Source organism: Molothrus aeneus, chromosome 3, assembly GCF_037042795.1.
Source record: "Molothrus aeneus isolate 106 chromosome 3, BPBGC_Maene_1.0, whole genome shotgun sequence".
In the NCBI taxonomy this organism is placed as follows: Eukaryota; Metazoa; Chordata; class Aves; order Passeriformes; family Icteridae; genus Molothrus; species Molothrus aeneus.
The window spans coordinates 8,117,448-8,132,213 of NC_089648.1; the positions used below are offsets into that span (position 1 = coordinate 8,117,448).

Here is a 14,766-nt window from a genome sequence, read left to right on the forward strand (position 1 = left end):
AAAAACAGGTTCAATAACCAACAGTCTGTAGCTAATGATTAATTAGGGGGAAACATGCAATTCTACACATTTTACCTAACCCCCCAAATGCAGAATTCTTCACTGTGTTCTGTAATCTCTCTGATGCAAGATGATCATCTTTGAAGCTGGCTGGGCTGTAGATTGTGGCTGAGGAAAAAGGGCTCAGTAACATCACTTAAAAGTTGGAATCCCTGCAGGACTCATTTATTTTCACTGAGCTAATGGTGCCTCACAAAGTTATACCTGAATACCTCAAGTCCAAAGGGAAAGAGTGTGAGTGAATAGGAAGGAATCTGTATTTGACCTCACACCAATTTATAGTGATTGTCAGATGAATTTTTTTTTTAAAAATCAATCTCAAGTTTCTTATTGTCTTGAATTCTGTATGCTAAGCTTGGGTTTAAATTGCCCTGTTCTCTGTTGAAAAAGAGGGAGTTTTGTTTTTTTTTCTTACCACCATAAAAATTTCTGTGCTCTGTGGGTCTCCCAGGAGTGACATAATTGCAGTATCCCTATTTTCAGCTAATTAATGTTTTTAGCTATTACAAATACATTTTTTCTGAAGATCTCTTTTGAAGCAGGCACTGGCCCTGTACAGTAAGAAGGCTTCAACATTACCAGTGTAATTATTCAGCAGAATTGTAGTCTCTGAAACCTGCTGCTGAGGTTTTTACAAGTCTTACAATCAGTTGTTGGATATAAATGAACAGAGAACTTATTCATCATGTTTTTAGAATAAGATACCAAGCTCCTAGTTTGAGTAATGGACTTACAATTAAATGAGGGTAATGCTTATGTTTCTCAGTGTGAAACAAGTTTAGTGAACTGCATCTATTGTCAGCAGCACAGCAAGGACCTGACTTAGGCCCTTTCTTCCAACACCCAAAAGTATGTGCAGTAGGTTTCTTTCACACACAAATGAAGTAATTCAATTGCATACCATAATCTGCTAAAAAGTTACTGACTTTTCTACTCTTCTGAAGTTTTATTTGCTCTCCTTTCTCCAGACCTACCTCCTGTCAGAGTTTTGGCTTTACAGGGCAATACTTTTTGTAGTTTGGTGTTGTGCTGTCAGGCAGTCAGTGTCATCCAGCTGGGGTAGCTGTTTCCTTAGTTGTTTTTTTAATGAGCACAATTTTCATCATTCATCTTTAACACAGCTTAACTTGGACTCCATCTATCAAAACTTTAAAGCCAAACTTCTCCTAGAACAAACACTGACCACAAGGTTATCTACAGCAATAAAGCATCAGTAGTGCCTTTTCATGGCTAGCCCTGAAAACAGTTGTTGAATTCAGCTGTACACTGAAACCCCAAGTACTTAAAAAAGCTCATAAATTTTCAGATGGAATTACAGAAGTGTATTTTTTTAAGTGTTTTAATTGTTGTGTTTGTTCCAAGAGTCCTGTTTGCAAGCACATATATAAAACTTAAAGACAGTTATTGGACAGGGAGGGCACAAACTCAGGTTTATCCACTTGTCACTGATGCAAGAGCTGCACAAAGAGAACTTGCTGGTATCACTGAAGCAGAGTCAATCAGAACTGGAGTGAGTGGGGTTATGGGTTACAGACCATTTCCCTGAGCTAGACTGACTCTTGTTTCACCCCACTGGCTGTGCAAACAGCAGGTTCAGGGAGTAGCAACTGCAGATAGTCTCTTGCTCTGTAACCAACTCCACCCCAGTGCAGTATGATCTTTACTTTATCTGGATGTCCATGATGCACTTCAATGACAAAATAGGAGTTGAAGGGAAAAAGCAAGTACTAATCATGTTTATCTATGTTCTTACACACAAGTGTCATATCCACCAAAGGGATCTTAATCCATCCAAATGCAAGACTTCATATAGATTGCTGCAGCAGAGTGAGGAAAGGGAGGAAAATATCACTTTTATTCCATTGATTTTTGTCTGGAAAGAATACCAACACAAAGATGCAAGCTGTGCTCCTGTTCCACTTTGAAATCTGTTCCAAGTGCTCCTTCAAATTAGGCTCTGATAGGACAGCTTGGCAGCCAAAGTCTCATCCTGACTCCTCTCAGCAAGAATCAGATATCACTGCTGCATTTGAATGTGCTCTGGAACAACCATCATTAGCTAACGCTGCTGAAACGAGTTTCCCTTATCACCATTCAATTCCTATGAGGTCACTTCTGTAAGCAAGGATTTCATCTTACAGAAGCAGCAGCTCCAGAAGTTTGGCTTGTAAAGGAACAAAAACAACTGCTACACAGATCCAATGCCTTTTGAAAATATTTTATGTTAAAAATACAGAAAAATATTTCTTGTTCAAAGAGGAAAAATATACTGCATGACGACACTGATCTAGGTGTGTTCGGGAGGTGTCTGTGGCTCCACAACCAGTCACTGGAGTGATGACCCAATTTGGCAGCTAAGGGTTCTCTTTCAACTTCTCAATCATTTATCAAAGCCAGAATCATACTGTGACAAAACAGAAAACATGATACCAGTGGATTACTGAAGCTTGTGCAAGCAGGAGCAGCTCTCAGTGTCACGGGAGAGCTGCACTGAGAGAACCTGAAACAGAAAGTCAAGGCAGCCCTGCTGTGTGCTGTGCTTATGAAGACAAGGCTGCAGAAGCAACACTGCAGCACAGGAGCAGCAGCTCTGCCACCCTGGAGTAAGCAGCCTTATCACACAACACATCTATTTGTAACTCAGCCAGATCAACTTCATTTTTTAAAAACAGAACTTGCAAAATAAACTTGTGCTCAGTATTTCCTTTCTAAACAGGCCACTTACTGTAGGTGCTGAAAGCATGAAACTCTTTATGTTGTACTTGTGGATTTGATTTTAAGGAATAGCCTGAGTTTCCAAACAGTGTTTGATCAGAATGAATAAAGGCATATAGTGAGCCCAGAGATAGCTGTCAAAATGTATTACCAAGGCTTAGCAGGATGCAAAAAGCTAAGACATGAATACCAGCAATTACACCAGTGGAATAGAGGGGATAAAAATAGCTGGCAGACAATCCCTTTGTTGCTTGGGAGCAATTTTTGAAACTAACCTGTAAAGGTACATGAAGAAACAGAGCAGATGAAAGCCCAGCTTAATCATGGCTTCTTTCATGTGTGATTTCAGTTGTCCTCGGTTATGGATCTCTGTGGGATCAAATACTCCCATGTTTCCACTTGGCACCATAATGTACCTGAAAGTTAAAGAATAAAAAAAGAACAAAACAAAAGCCAAACAAACAAACAAAAAATTTAGGAAAAAAAATGAGCACACAGCAAAACCCAAAAAACGTTAGGGAGTGTCAGGGCAAGAGGCAGGGGAAAGCTTGCCAAGAAAGGACTTTCATCTGAAAAGCTGTTTCACAATTCAAGGTAAGGGAGTTCTGGATATTGCAGCTATCTCTGCCAGTACAACCCACAAATAATAAGAGAACAAGAAGTACTAAAAACATCAGCCCAGCTTCCTAGGTATAAGTGAGAGAGATTCCAGGTAACAGCCAATTCCAGCTCATTTTAATTGCTGTTCACAGTTAGTTGCTGTCATGGGGAAAACACCCACCCACACTGGAAAGATGCATTAGATGAAAGGGACTGGAAAATAATCTAATTTAACTAAGAATCAGTAATTTCTTTAGCAAAGAACCTCACAGAGAAAATGCCAAACTCCAGTGGTCACAGTGAGATGGCATAAGCCAAGGCCCTGTGCTGTTACTGGTGCCTTTGTCACAGCCATCCTGGGACACCCCAGCACAGACAGAGGCTGACAGGGTGAGCTGGGCAGAACTGAACATGTCAAGTTCTGCTGTCTGAGCCCACATGAGAACAAAAGCTGCGTGAAGCCAAGTGGAATGAAAGCCAAGGAAGCATGAAAGCAGCAAACCAAATGTTTGTGTCCTGTGACAAGTGAGCCAGCAGCATGTTCTCTTGTCACTAGAATTTCTCGAGGGAGCACATGAAGTTCTCACTCCAGCTGAGCTCAGGCTACAACTTCACTTCACTCAGATGTCATACAGGCTCTACCTTCCCGGAATCAGATTCTTTCCATGCAGGAATTTAACTCTCTAACCAATTTTAGAAGGGAAAGCAAGTGCCTACTTTAATAGAAGTACACAGTATGAAGCAGCAAGGTGGTAACCAGCACAAGAAATTTTGACAGCTTCAAAGAAAATGCATTCTGTCTGTGGCATCTCAGCCTTGCCTAAATGAAACATCAAACCCTAAACCTGCCAGCAGATCCCAAACCAAATATTGGTCACTACAGGTCACAGCTGTACACAGAGAGGGGCAAACAAAAACAGGCCAAACCATGCCCTGGGTGTGTATTTAGGCAACATTTATTTATTAAGCATAAAGTTACAGTCTCATGTTTCTCCAGCTTAGAAACATTTGGAGGCTTTGCTGGCAGTTCTGTAGGAAACAAGGGTGATATTTATCAATATTTAAATAGCACAGCTATTTTGCCCAACCAGGTTATCAGTACAGAGATCCTCAACTTTGTTTTAATGAGAGCTGTGAAACTTTTTGTTTAATTCTACCAGCAACTCAACCCATCCCTGCAAACAGTTAGCCCTGGCAGGTTCAGGCAAACAAGAGTTACAGCCAGCTTTCCATACCTGCACATTTAACATGGGGCTCTTCCCTCAGTAGAATGACTGGAGATAATTTGTGACAAATCCACATCCAGTTTCCATCAGCTAAACCCCTGTGAAGGGTCAGTTCTCCACACACCAAATGATGTCAGAGAAAAAGAACACGGTTTGAAGTGACAGTCCCAGTGCTGCCACATGGAAACCCCCGTGGTAACTAAACCATTTCCAAGGGTGGCATGTACATTTCCTGTGTACAAAGAGCAGGAACACTGACAGCTGTGCTAGGGTGAAAAGGCTGCAAATCTTCCCAAATGGAAGCTTCCTTCCATTCCAAACCTTCCAAATGCAAACCTGCAGGATGGGGGCCAAAACCAGTGCAGGTGAGGGGATGGCACAAGTCAGTGAATGAAGGAGGGTGCAGGGGACAACACCACACCCCATGGTTTTACAACATATCAGGAATGGCATGAAAACATTATTAACTCAGTTTTCAGTACTATTTCATAATCCCAATTAATGTGCTATCATTGCCTGTCAATTTGGGAATGACCCACAAATGGGGATTTCTGGGCACTAAAGAGAATGCAAGCAAAGGCCACAAGTTTCATGACCTTTACTCTGTTGGGTTTCTTGTCACAAGAAATGATGTCAGTTTGATCAGTGAAGACTGTTAGCAACTGAAACATCTCAGCATGCCACATTATTCATCTTTGTACTACACTTAAAGCTAAACTAGTAACCAAGGAACCCCAGAAACCCTTGAGCACTTACCTGTATATATTCCACGTGGCCACTGGCAGGTTGAGGAGAAAGATGAACCAGTGCAATGAAATAAGCATTAATACAGTGACAACAGCATGGCCAATCACCTCAGGCACCACCCACTGCAAAAAAAGGGGAAAGAGGAAAGAGTTACATGCACAACTCTAAATTCCTTGATGAAAAAGACATCTATTTGGGATTACAGTCTGATTATAACCATGTAAATCTGAAAAGCTGGCAGCAGAGGCATGTGGTTGCATCACAGTGTGGACAAATGAATACCTTCAGGCAGGTTCCACACCAGTAAGCAGAAATCAAGCCCTGAGATGTTGTAACAGAGATGCTTTTTCCAAGCATCACCAACATTTCTGGAGAGCAGCACAGTCTGAACACAACTATGCTACACAAGCATTCAAGAAAGAGAACTGAGAAAGCGGAAAGAGCTCGTTTGAAATCACTGCAGAGAGGAGTGGGTTTAGGGATTCAGATAATTAAAACCTGCACAAACAGCCCCAGGCTTGGAACAGATAAGAAAGGGGATCAATATAAAAACTGGCATCATTAAACTGGGTCAGCCCCTGGCAATTCCACATTCTTGGATTCACAGGATCCTGTGCCATTCCCTCTCATATTGAGGAAAAAAAATACCTTTAAATCAAAGTGAACACACAGATGGGTAGGGCACAGTGATTTAATGATTTAATGCTAAGAGTTTTAAGCAGATTCATTTAAAATAGTACTTTGGTGATGGAATTTACTGAAAGAGACACACGCAAAATACTGCCAATCAAGGTACCCATCACACCCCAGTTATTTACAATGCTCGGGTGAAGGATGTGGTTTTCTCAAACCACAGCAAATGCAAAGAAGAGTAATTTACTTTATTGAGCTTGGAGCAGCATGATCTAGCATTGATGTAGTCACATTCCAGATCTGATAGCGTGATTATCTGAGGTTCAGGATAAGGAAACACATTATGGTAATTCAGAATACACAAAGCTTTACTTTTGTCCAATAAACTGGGGACAACCCTCTGCTCTCAGCATCCACTGCCTTGCTCTGTCAAAGGCATATTTCAATTAGTCACAACTCACTCCTATTTTAGACAGAAGGTTTGGCTCTATTTTATCATCAGGCCAAGTGATTTTATTATGTATTCCCAGGGGCAACTATTGCACAAGTGCTAATGTTCAGTTCAGCCCGTAAAACAGATCAGGCAGGCAAACTTGCAGTATCGAAGTGTCGATACAATTGTACAATCTAACAGTATTTTTAGTATCAAAATTGTTACTACAACCCTTGTAAAATTGTATAATCAAACAGTACTTTTAGTATCAAAATTGTTACTACAACCCTTGTAAAATTGTATAATCCAACAATATAATATAAACAATATAATATAATCAAATGATCCTGCAGTTCTGTGACACTGGCAAATGTTGTTTGATACTTTTAGTATCAAAATTGTTACTACAACCCTTGAAACCAAAACTTAATGGGCAGGAGAAGCTGCTAATGCACTTTTAAACACTCCTCACACAACTGTGCAGTTTTAAGCAGTGAATCTACTTTTTTTCCCTAACATTTACAACAATATTGAATTAATTAATACTTTGCTAGGAAATAAGAGGGTAACATTCATTACTGAATGAACTTTCAGACTGAAACACGAATATTTCAGACAGAAAAGTCCCCTTAAAAAAGGCTTAGGATGCACATGTGCACCTCACCACGCTGTCTCATGTAGAGCTCATGGTTCTTTTCTCCAAGGAAATGAACACTAAGACATCTTTTTCCTAAAAAACGGGTAAAGTCTGTTCATTTTTCAACAACTTATCCTTCTAGGAGGAATATTTTTTTTTAAATTGGTATTGTTAGAAGAACTGGGCAGTCCCTGAAAAATCCCATCAGCACTGGAAGAACGCGCAAGAAAAAAAAAAAAAAAAAGAAAGAAAGAAAGAAAAAAGAAAGCCAATTCTCTTTTATTGAGAAAAGCAAGGAAAAAAAGGTGAATATGTGCAAGATTGCGGACCAGCCCCTAACAAAAGAACATTGAAACGCAGCTCGGAGCACACAGAGCCAGCACAGCGCCGGCCGCGCTTCCAGGCCCGCGCAGCTCCCTCAGCACCGCTCCCTTCCTCAGCGCTCCCGGTCCCCTCAGCCTTGCCTGTGTCCCCTCAGCAGCCGCGGCCGTGTCCCCTCAGCCCCTCCCGTGTCCCCTCAGCCCCTCCCGTGTCCCCTCAGCCTCGGCCGTGTCCCCTCAGCAGCCCCGCCCGTGTCCTCTCAGCCGCTCCCGTGTCCCCTCAGCCGCTCCCGTGTCCCCTCAGCAGCCCCTCCCGTGCCCTCTCAGCAGCCGCGGCCCCGCGGAAGGAGCACGGCCCGGCTCTGAGCCCACTCCAGCCCGCTCCAGCCCCGCCCCGCCGCCCTCAGCCCCCCGCCGCCTCAGCGGGCCCGGCCCGGCCCGGTGACCCTTGCTGCCCACACCGCGCCCGCCGCAAGGAGCAGGATACGAAGTAAACGGAGAGGAAGATGAGGGCGCAGCAGTCGATCAGCGAGAAGATGAAGACCACCGACTCCATCCCGCCGCCGCCGCGCCCGCCGCACTCGGGCCCTCCCGGCCGCCGTAGGCGCCGCCTCGCCCGGGCGGGCCCTCGCAGTGAGGCACGCTGGGAAATGGAGTTCCCTCTCCGGCGGAGTGGCCGCCATGCGGTACCGGCCCGGCCGCGTCTCCGATCCCCGGCTGAAGCAGCGCATCAAGCAGGTACCGCCTGCCCTCCGGGGCATCCCCGGTACCCCCGGCATCCCCGGCATCCCCGGTACTCCCGGTACCGGCAGCCGGCTCGTGTATTCTCCTTTGGCTGAGGGGCCATGAGCATCCGGCCCGCTCAGTGCTAGGAGAGTGCCCGAGCCCGGCCCTGCCTCTGAGGGCTTTAGAAAGGCCTTAAAAAGGCTTCAGAAAGGTCCATTGGTTTATTTTATTGATTTTAATTTTCTGTAAAGTCTTTTTTTTTTCCTTGTCATTTTTCTGCCCTCTTTAGTAGTTCTGGTCTTGAGGCTGACTGCTGCTGCTTCACATGTGAAATGGATAGGGCAAAAGAAATATAGTCAAAGTATTCATATATATATATATATATATATAGGTATATAGTTATATATGTGTATATATGCCTATGTATATATATGTAGATATATAGGTGTGTATGTATATATTTACACATATAATATATATGTAATATATATTATATTTATTATTATATTTATTTTATTTTTTTATTTGTACATTTACATGCACATACCTATATACCACATGTATAAATAAATATATATATATATAAATATAGATATATACATGTGGTATATAGGTATTTGTATGTAAATATATATGTGTTTATATGTATATATTTGGACCTTAGGAAGAATTTCACTGAAAGGGTGATTAGACATTGGAATGGGCTGCCCAGGAGGTGGTGGAGTCACCATCTCTGGCGGTGTTTGAGGAAGGACTGGATGTGGCACTCAGTGCCATGGTCTGGTGATCAGTCATGGTTTGGACCTGATGATCTCAGAGATCTTTTCCAACCTAAACGATCCTGCAATTCTGTGACACTGGCAAATGCTGTTTGTGTTTGGAAACATGTTCAGGGATTTTATTGAATAGCTGAGAAAAGGGCAGAATGGGATTACTTCCCAAATACATGGTGTGAACAACAGGGAAAACTGTGGTTCCTTCAAGTGCTGTGTCACATCTTATGATAGTTTGTAATGACTTTGCACCTTGAACTCCAGGTTTCTGAGCCTCTATAAATGTACTCCACTTCTAATTCCTTAAAATGAGGCAGTGACTGCTTGGTTTAGTTCACAAGATCACATTGACTGTGTCTTGACTATTCCAAAGTGGAAAAGCCAGCTGGGTTTATGGTAGCCTTGATGTTTCCTGCAGGGCAGGAGCTGCCCATGGGTTATCTGAAGTGCAGCATCATTTTAAAAGCTAAATACGTATTCAATTTGTTTGTTTTTTATGGAGTTATTAATTTAAATGAGGCTTTGAAATCCTCCTTGCTGTGATACTTGTGATACCAGATCTTTTAGGATGATTCTATATTTTCTTCCACTTTTTCAAGAAGGATTTATCTTTGTGGTATCAGAAGTTCTTGCTGCTGGTTTGGAGAGTGAGGGAAGAAAGCAAGTGGAGTACAGTTGTACATGAAATTTAGTACATTTTCTCACACTTTCATAATTGGGCTTTGAAAATGGGTTGGATTAGCTGCTGTCACAGCAATGAAAAGGCTTGAGAGAGAGAATTGACTTTATCAACACAGTTCTCTATAGCATGCTCTGAAATGTCTTGTAAGGATTAAAGTTGTTCTTATGAGAGTATCCCTCCTGATTCATATAGATGGATGCATTTTCTAAATAAGCTTTCTTGCTAAATAAAAGTAACAGAATTGACCCAGCAGAAGCCCCCAAATGTAGGATGCTGCCTTTCCCCAGGAAGCAGAGCTGCCCAGGAATCTGTGCTTTAATAAACATTTCCCAGTTCATTGGGAGATACTGTCTGGTGTGTTGCAAGGCAGTGAAAAGCTGATTCTGATTCTCATTTCAACTTTTAAGGAGGGCAGAATTTAAAATAGGCATATTTGGTCCAGCTGTTCTGGTGAAGTGATTGACAAAGATTTTATTCCCTGCTTCAAATTCTTCATTTCAGTATCTTGCAAGTAGTAAATGTGGGCAGTATGTTGACATTGGAGTTCTAGCATCTGATTTGCAGAAAACCTACAGGTGAGCCAACATTTGTCTTCTTACATCCTGTGTTCAAAATGTAGAATATATTAGTTTGTTCTATTGCATTCATTATTAAAGTTATAATTTATGTTACCTTCCTTAGTAGTTGTTGAGGCTGATTGAAGCAGTAAGATTGCTTTGCTTCCCTCTGCTGATACATTTAATGACTCATATTTTGTTAATTCATTGGCATTCTAAGATCTAGCTGTGGTTTGGGTTTTTAATGGGTTGATTTTTGTTTTGTTTTAAATAAAAAGCTGCAGATTCGTTGCAGCATGTCGGGGTTTACCCCAGTGAGTTTAAAATGTGCAACACCTCAGTGCAGACATGGGGAGGGACAGAGGATCCAGTAAGACACTAATTAATACCTTGCTCAGTTACTCAGCAGGACAATCACCTTTTTGCCCAGTTAGTTTTTAATAAAAACCTGTGTGGAAGCTTGGGATTCTACTTTCCATGTACTTTTTCCACTGGGAATGACACTATGTTGAAGGAATAACCAGTTGGTGTAACCTGTTTATTTTGGTTTTTTTCAGTGTAGATTATGGTCGAAGAAAAAGAAATGCCTTTAGAATACAAGTTGCAAAGGGTAGGTCTGTTAATACAGTGTCCAAAATGCCCAATTCTTTGATTGTGCTTTGGCTGTTAATTCTTAACATGGTTGAACTGTTTTCTTGCAGTGTTTGAAATAATCAGCAATGAAAAGGAGCGTGAAGATTTGGCAGTTTTAGAATCTGAGCATGTGGCAAAAAGAGCAAGACAGCAAGAGAAAAATGAGTAAGAAGAGTTTTTACTACTAGATTAATAATGCCATTGCTGTTACCAGTTCTTTAAAGCTTTCTGGGTTTGGTTTATTGCATTTTGGTTGCTTCAAGGGTGCAGGTGGATCCCATAGGCTTGTGCTCTTTAGAAGTTACCTGTAGTTACTGGAAATTTTTTTTTCGTGCTGAAGACAAGCAGATATTAGAGCCAATCATGATTTCTCTGTTGTGAGGAGCATACAGTCCTGAATTAGTGGACAACCTGATGGCTTCCTTGATAGTTTTCCACATAATGCCCTGTTCCTCACGTGTTTCAGTTCCTTGGTTTTGTTCTTAGTCGTTTTTGGGTGTGGGAGATACTGGCCACATCTGAGAGATGAGACTACCAGACAGGCTGTTCAGAGTAAATCACCAGTGGGGGATGAAGATTTCCTGACTCCTAACCATGTCCATAATCCCATGGAGTGTTGTGTTTTCCCTAACCTGGGATAGATATGAAGGATCTCATGGGAAAGTAGGACACTGTTGTCAGAAGGATTGGTCTGGTTCAGCAGTGATTTGCTGCTATTTCCCTTGGTGAACTGAATCATAGTGAACTACATCACTTTTATGTAGGTCTGTCTTTAAGACAGGTTGGCAAGTTGATCCAACTCATACACACTTGGAAAGGATGCATTTTTTGACTTTTCATACTAGAAGATTGAGAGCATGGGAGTCAGGAATTTTTCTCCAGCATTAGGCTACATACCATGATTATGGGGAGCCACATTGTGGAAATCACTTCTGTTTGATTTTACAGATGTCTCACTTGCAGTTCTGCTCTGATAAATTAATAGTTTTTGTCTTCCTTCCCTGTTAAGCACTACTGGAAGTGGCACAGATGACTCTGACTATGATGATTATCCAGAAGATCTAGTAAGTTGTATTTTATTATGATTGTTTTTATTTCCATAATAAATGATTCTGTGTTGTGAAATTGAAGAATTTGGAAGGGGGGATAGAGATAAGGTCTAGTCAGAGTTAGCAATTCCAGCTGAGAATCTCTGGAGCTGGAAGGAGGTTGTTTCCTGAATGAAAAAGAGGAACTTGTGGTGGGGGATCACCTTTGGGAAGGCACACTGAGAGCCTGAAGGACTTGGCTGTCAAATGGGTGAAGTGATTGAAGGAATTGTGATCTTCAGCTCCTGCCAAAAGAGGAGCCTGCCCATTAACAGGAGTCATTCCAGGGTAAATTGCACAGGCTGCTGCCCCTTCAGCCAGCACATGCAGGTTTCTATGCAGTCATTTGGTTTGCAGAGGAGTGGGTTGGAAGATGCATTGCCTATTTTCTCCAGCAGAGATAATGCTGAATTATGTTTATCAAATTGTTTTCATTGACCTCTAAATATAAATAATCCAAGTTAAAACCAGTCCTGTGTATTTTCTTTACAAATGTGTAAATCTGCAGTCTACAAATCACATGAACAGTTCCCTGCTGAGCTTGTACAAGAAAGGAAATCCTGATTCTGTTCCATCCACTCCAAAAAATGAGCCAGTGGAGACCTCTCCTCGTGTGAGAACAGCACCTCAAACAAGCACCCTCACACCAGAATCCAGAGGTGACAGACCAATCTCTGATGGTGGCTGGTTCATTGATAAAACTCCTGATGGGAAAGACTTCTTCATTGACCTTTCTGAGGATGGAGAAGGAGAGGAAAAGAAACTGATTTCTGAGGTACTTTGTGTTTCACAAACCCAAGGTGTTCTAAGCAGATGCATGAATAGAATTGGCACATTTCAAGCATGTTTGTACAGAAGGTAGAAAGTCACCAAGTAATGAATTTCTTCCAGATTTTTTTTGAGGCAAATGTAGTTCTCAGTATCGAGGAGGCCCAGATTAGTGCCCATACTGAGAGAAAGATGAGTGGGATGTGGCTGTTATTTATTGCATTTGCACCAGCCTACCTGGCCTGTGGCTTGCTTAGCCAGTGGTGAAGTCTTAGTGACCCTGGAGAAAAGAGGAAAGTTCTTTTTATTTCTTTTACCCTGTAATAGTCCTTCTCTCAGATGCACTTAGCTTGTGTTAGCACTGAATAATGTTTTCTTACACCCCCTTTTGACTTACTAGAAATAAAACTCGTTTCCAGTGGAGTAAATACATTTGTATAGTTGTATTCATGCCCAAATTGGGTTCCTTCATGGCATGCAAATAACTGCTGTCTGATTTTGGTTAGTAGTTTTTAGGGGGTTTGTTTGGTTTGGGTTTGGTTTTTTTGCTCATTACTATGTTCTCTTAACAAAAAAAGTGACTATTGTAATCAACCCATTTAAAAATAAGGCACATTCTAAGTACAAAAAAGAGTTTCTGCAAAAAGGTGTAAGCTCCTGGCTTGCTTGTCTTTACTTACATAATTTGTGTAAGTTAAGCATCTTAGACACCCATTTTGTTAAGTTTTTGCAGAAGTTCACTGACTTGGAAGGTTTTTGTGTATATAATTCTGGTTTTATGTCCTAGAAATCAACAGACTTTTCTGTCTTGGAGAGTGAAAGAAAGAAGACAAAGGGCAGGAGAGCAAAAAGGAAAAAAGGAGAATTTCCAGACGTAGATGGAGAAATTGAATCCATGTTACTTAAGAAAGGTGAGAAGTTATTTTTGGTGTGTTACTCCAAACAAAGAAATAATATTAGACCATGGAATCTGTTACCAGAAAAATGCTTTCTGATGTGCAGATAAGTGACCCCAGGCAGTTTTTAAAAGAAATTTAGCCCTAATGTTGTACTAAAATAATATTGCAGTCCTATGTCTACTACTAAAAAATAATATTACTCTGTGTGCTCAGCTTTTTGTTTAGGCTGAGTATGTTTTGTTCAGGATTAGCAAATACATTTATAGCATGGCTAAATTAGTGTCTTCTCCTCCTTAACAGTGAGAAATAAGGGGTCAGAGCTTTACCACCCTTCAGTGAAGTTTGAGGATGTAGGAGGCAATGATGAAACATTAAAGGTTAGTTACAATGTTATTGGTGGGCTACAGGATGCACTGAACAAAATGTGTCATGAAAAATGGCAGAGGAGAAATATTGCAGAGTTCATGTGCATGGCACTGAGTAAAGCTGCTTAAACCAGCAGCAAGGGGGGGGTTGTTGGTTTTTCTCTAATTAATCTTTCTTTAAGCAGTCATTTAATTCAGATTGTTAAACAGAACTTGTTTTATTTTCCCCTGTCTATAGGAACAGCAAATACTATTTTCTGCAATTTAAATGTAGATTTCTCTTGTTGTTACCAGGAAATCTGCAAGATGCTCCTTCACATCCGTCATCCTGAGGTCTACACCCACTTAGGGGTGGTTCCACCTCGGGGCTTCCTTTTGCATGGCCCCCCTGGGTGTGGGAAGACACTGCTGGCACAGGCAATTGCTGGGGTGAGATGGCTTCACATCTACAGCTTCTTCCTTTTCTGAGTTGCTTTTAGAGGGAGAGAGAATAATATTCTTTCAGGAGAGACTGGAGCTTTTTATTTTAGCTGTCCTGTGATAGTCTGAAATATGTTCATCTTTACTTCCTTTGTTTGAATTCCATCTGAATCTTTACTTGATAGAAGCTCATACATAAAGAGTCATGGTGACAAGGTTTTATCTGTGATTTAACTGTTTTGAGGCATTCCCAGAACAGAGCAACACAGGCACAGGTGTTTTGAGAAGGGTAAAAATGAAAGATAATTTTGGTTAAATTTACCTTACTGTTTCAAATCTAGACTCAACATTACTGATCACATTGATGACATTGATTCTGTTGGTTGTTAAACAGCTGATTTCTGAATTCCAAAACTGGATCTTGCCTTGCCTGTGTCATACTGATGTTTTCAGAGCCCATGACACTACTGGTGTTAATGGTTTG

At 41.3% G+C, this 14,766-nt stretch overlaps 2 protein-coding genes across 4 annotated transcripts in view; one reads left to right on the plus strand and one right to left on the minus strand.

Moving 5' to 3' along the window:
* Positions 1 to 1,381: 1,381 nt before the first annotated feature.
* Positions 1,382 to 7,964, minus strand: CNIH4 (cornichon family member 4). Its single transcript, XM_066546219.1, has 5 exons — positions 7,859 to 7,964; positions 6,229 to 6,297; positions 5,358 to 5,470; positions 3,051 to 3,191; positions 1,382 to 2,464 (listed from the first exon to the last, which is right to left on the minus strand). Exons 1-5 carry the CDS (start codon positions 7,925 to 7,927, stop codon positions 2,437 to 2,439), a joined length of 420 nt encoding a protein of 139 aa, XP_066402316.1. The 5' UTR covers positions 7,928 to 7,964; the 3' UTR covers positions 1,382 to 2,436.
* Positions 7,965 to 8,041: 77 nt separating this feature from the next.
* Positions 8,042 to 14,766, plus strand: part of NVL (nuclear VCP like) — a 39,924-nt gene continuing 33,199 nt past the window's right edge. For 2 of the 3 annotated variants that reach the window (XM_066546221.1, XM_066546222.1), the window contains exons 1-9: positions 8,042 to 8,109; positions 10,054 to 10,127; positions 10,667 to 10,719; positions 10,811 to 10,907; positions 11,752 to 11,806; positions 12,339 to 12,605; positions 13,386 to 13,509; positions 13,798 to 13,874; positions 14,157 to 14,291. In XM_066546221.1, coding sequence (XP_066402318.1) covers positions 8,053 to 8,109; positions 10,054 to 10,127; positions 10,667 to 10,719; positions 10,811 to 10,907; positions 11,752 to 11,806; positions 12,339 to 12,605; positions 13,386 to 13,509; positions 13,798 to 13,874; positions 14,157 to 14,291 — 939 coding nt within the window. In that variant the 5' untranslated portion in view covers positions 8,042 to 8,052. Of the gene's footprint in view, positions 8,110 to 10,053; positions 10,128 to 10,666; positions 10,720 to 10,810; positions 10,908 to 11,751; positions 11,807 to 12,338; positions 12,606 to 13,385; positions 13,510 to 13,797; positions 13,875 to 14,156; positions 14,292 to 14,766 lie in introns of those variants that run through there. The other variant, XM_066546223.1, reaches the window with a different exon arrangement.

What these genes read in the sequence shown, in the direction of transcription:
- CNIH4 (XM_066546219.1), bottom strand. Translation starts at nt 7,927, where the DNA reads ATGGAGTCGGTGGTCTTCATCTTCTCGCTGATCGACTGCTGCGCCCTC. An exon ending in TCTTCCTCTCCGTTTACTTC is followed by an intron (nt 6,298 to 7,858) that starts GTATCCTGCTCC and finishes CCTGAACCTCAG; the next exon opens with ATAATCACGCTATCAGATCT. An exon ending in GCCACGTGGAATATATACAG is followed by an intron (nt 3,192 to 5,357) that starts GTAAGTGCTCAA and finishes TTTAACTTTCAG; the next exon opens with GTACATTATGGTGCCAAGTG.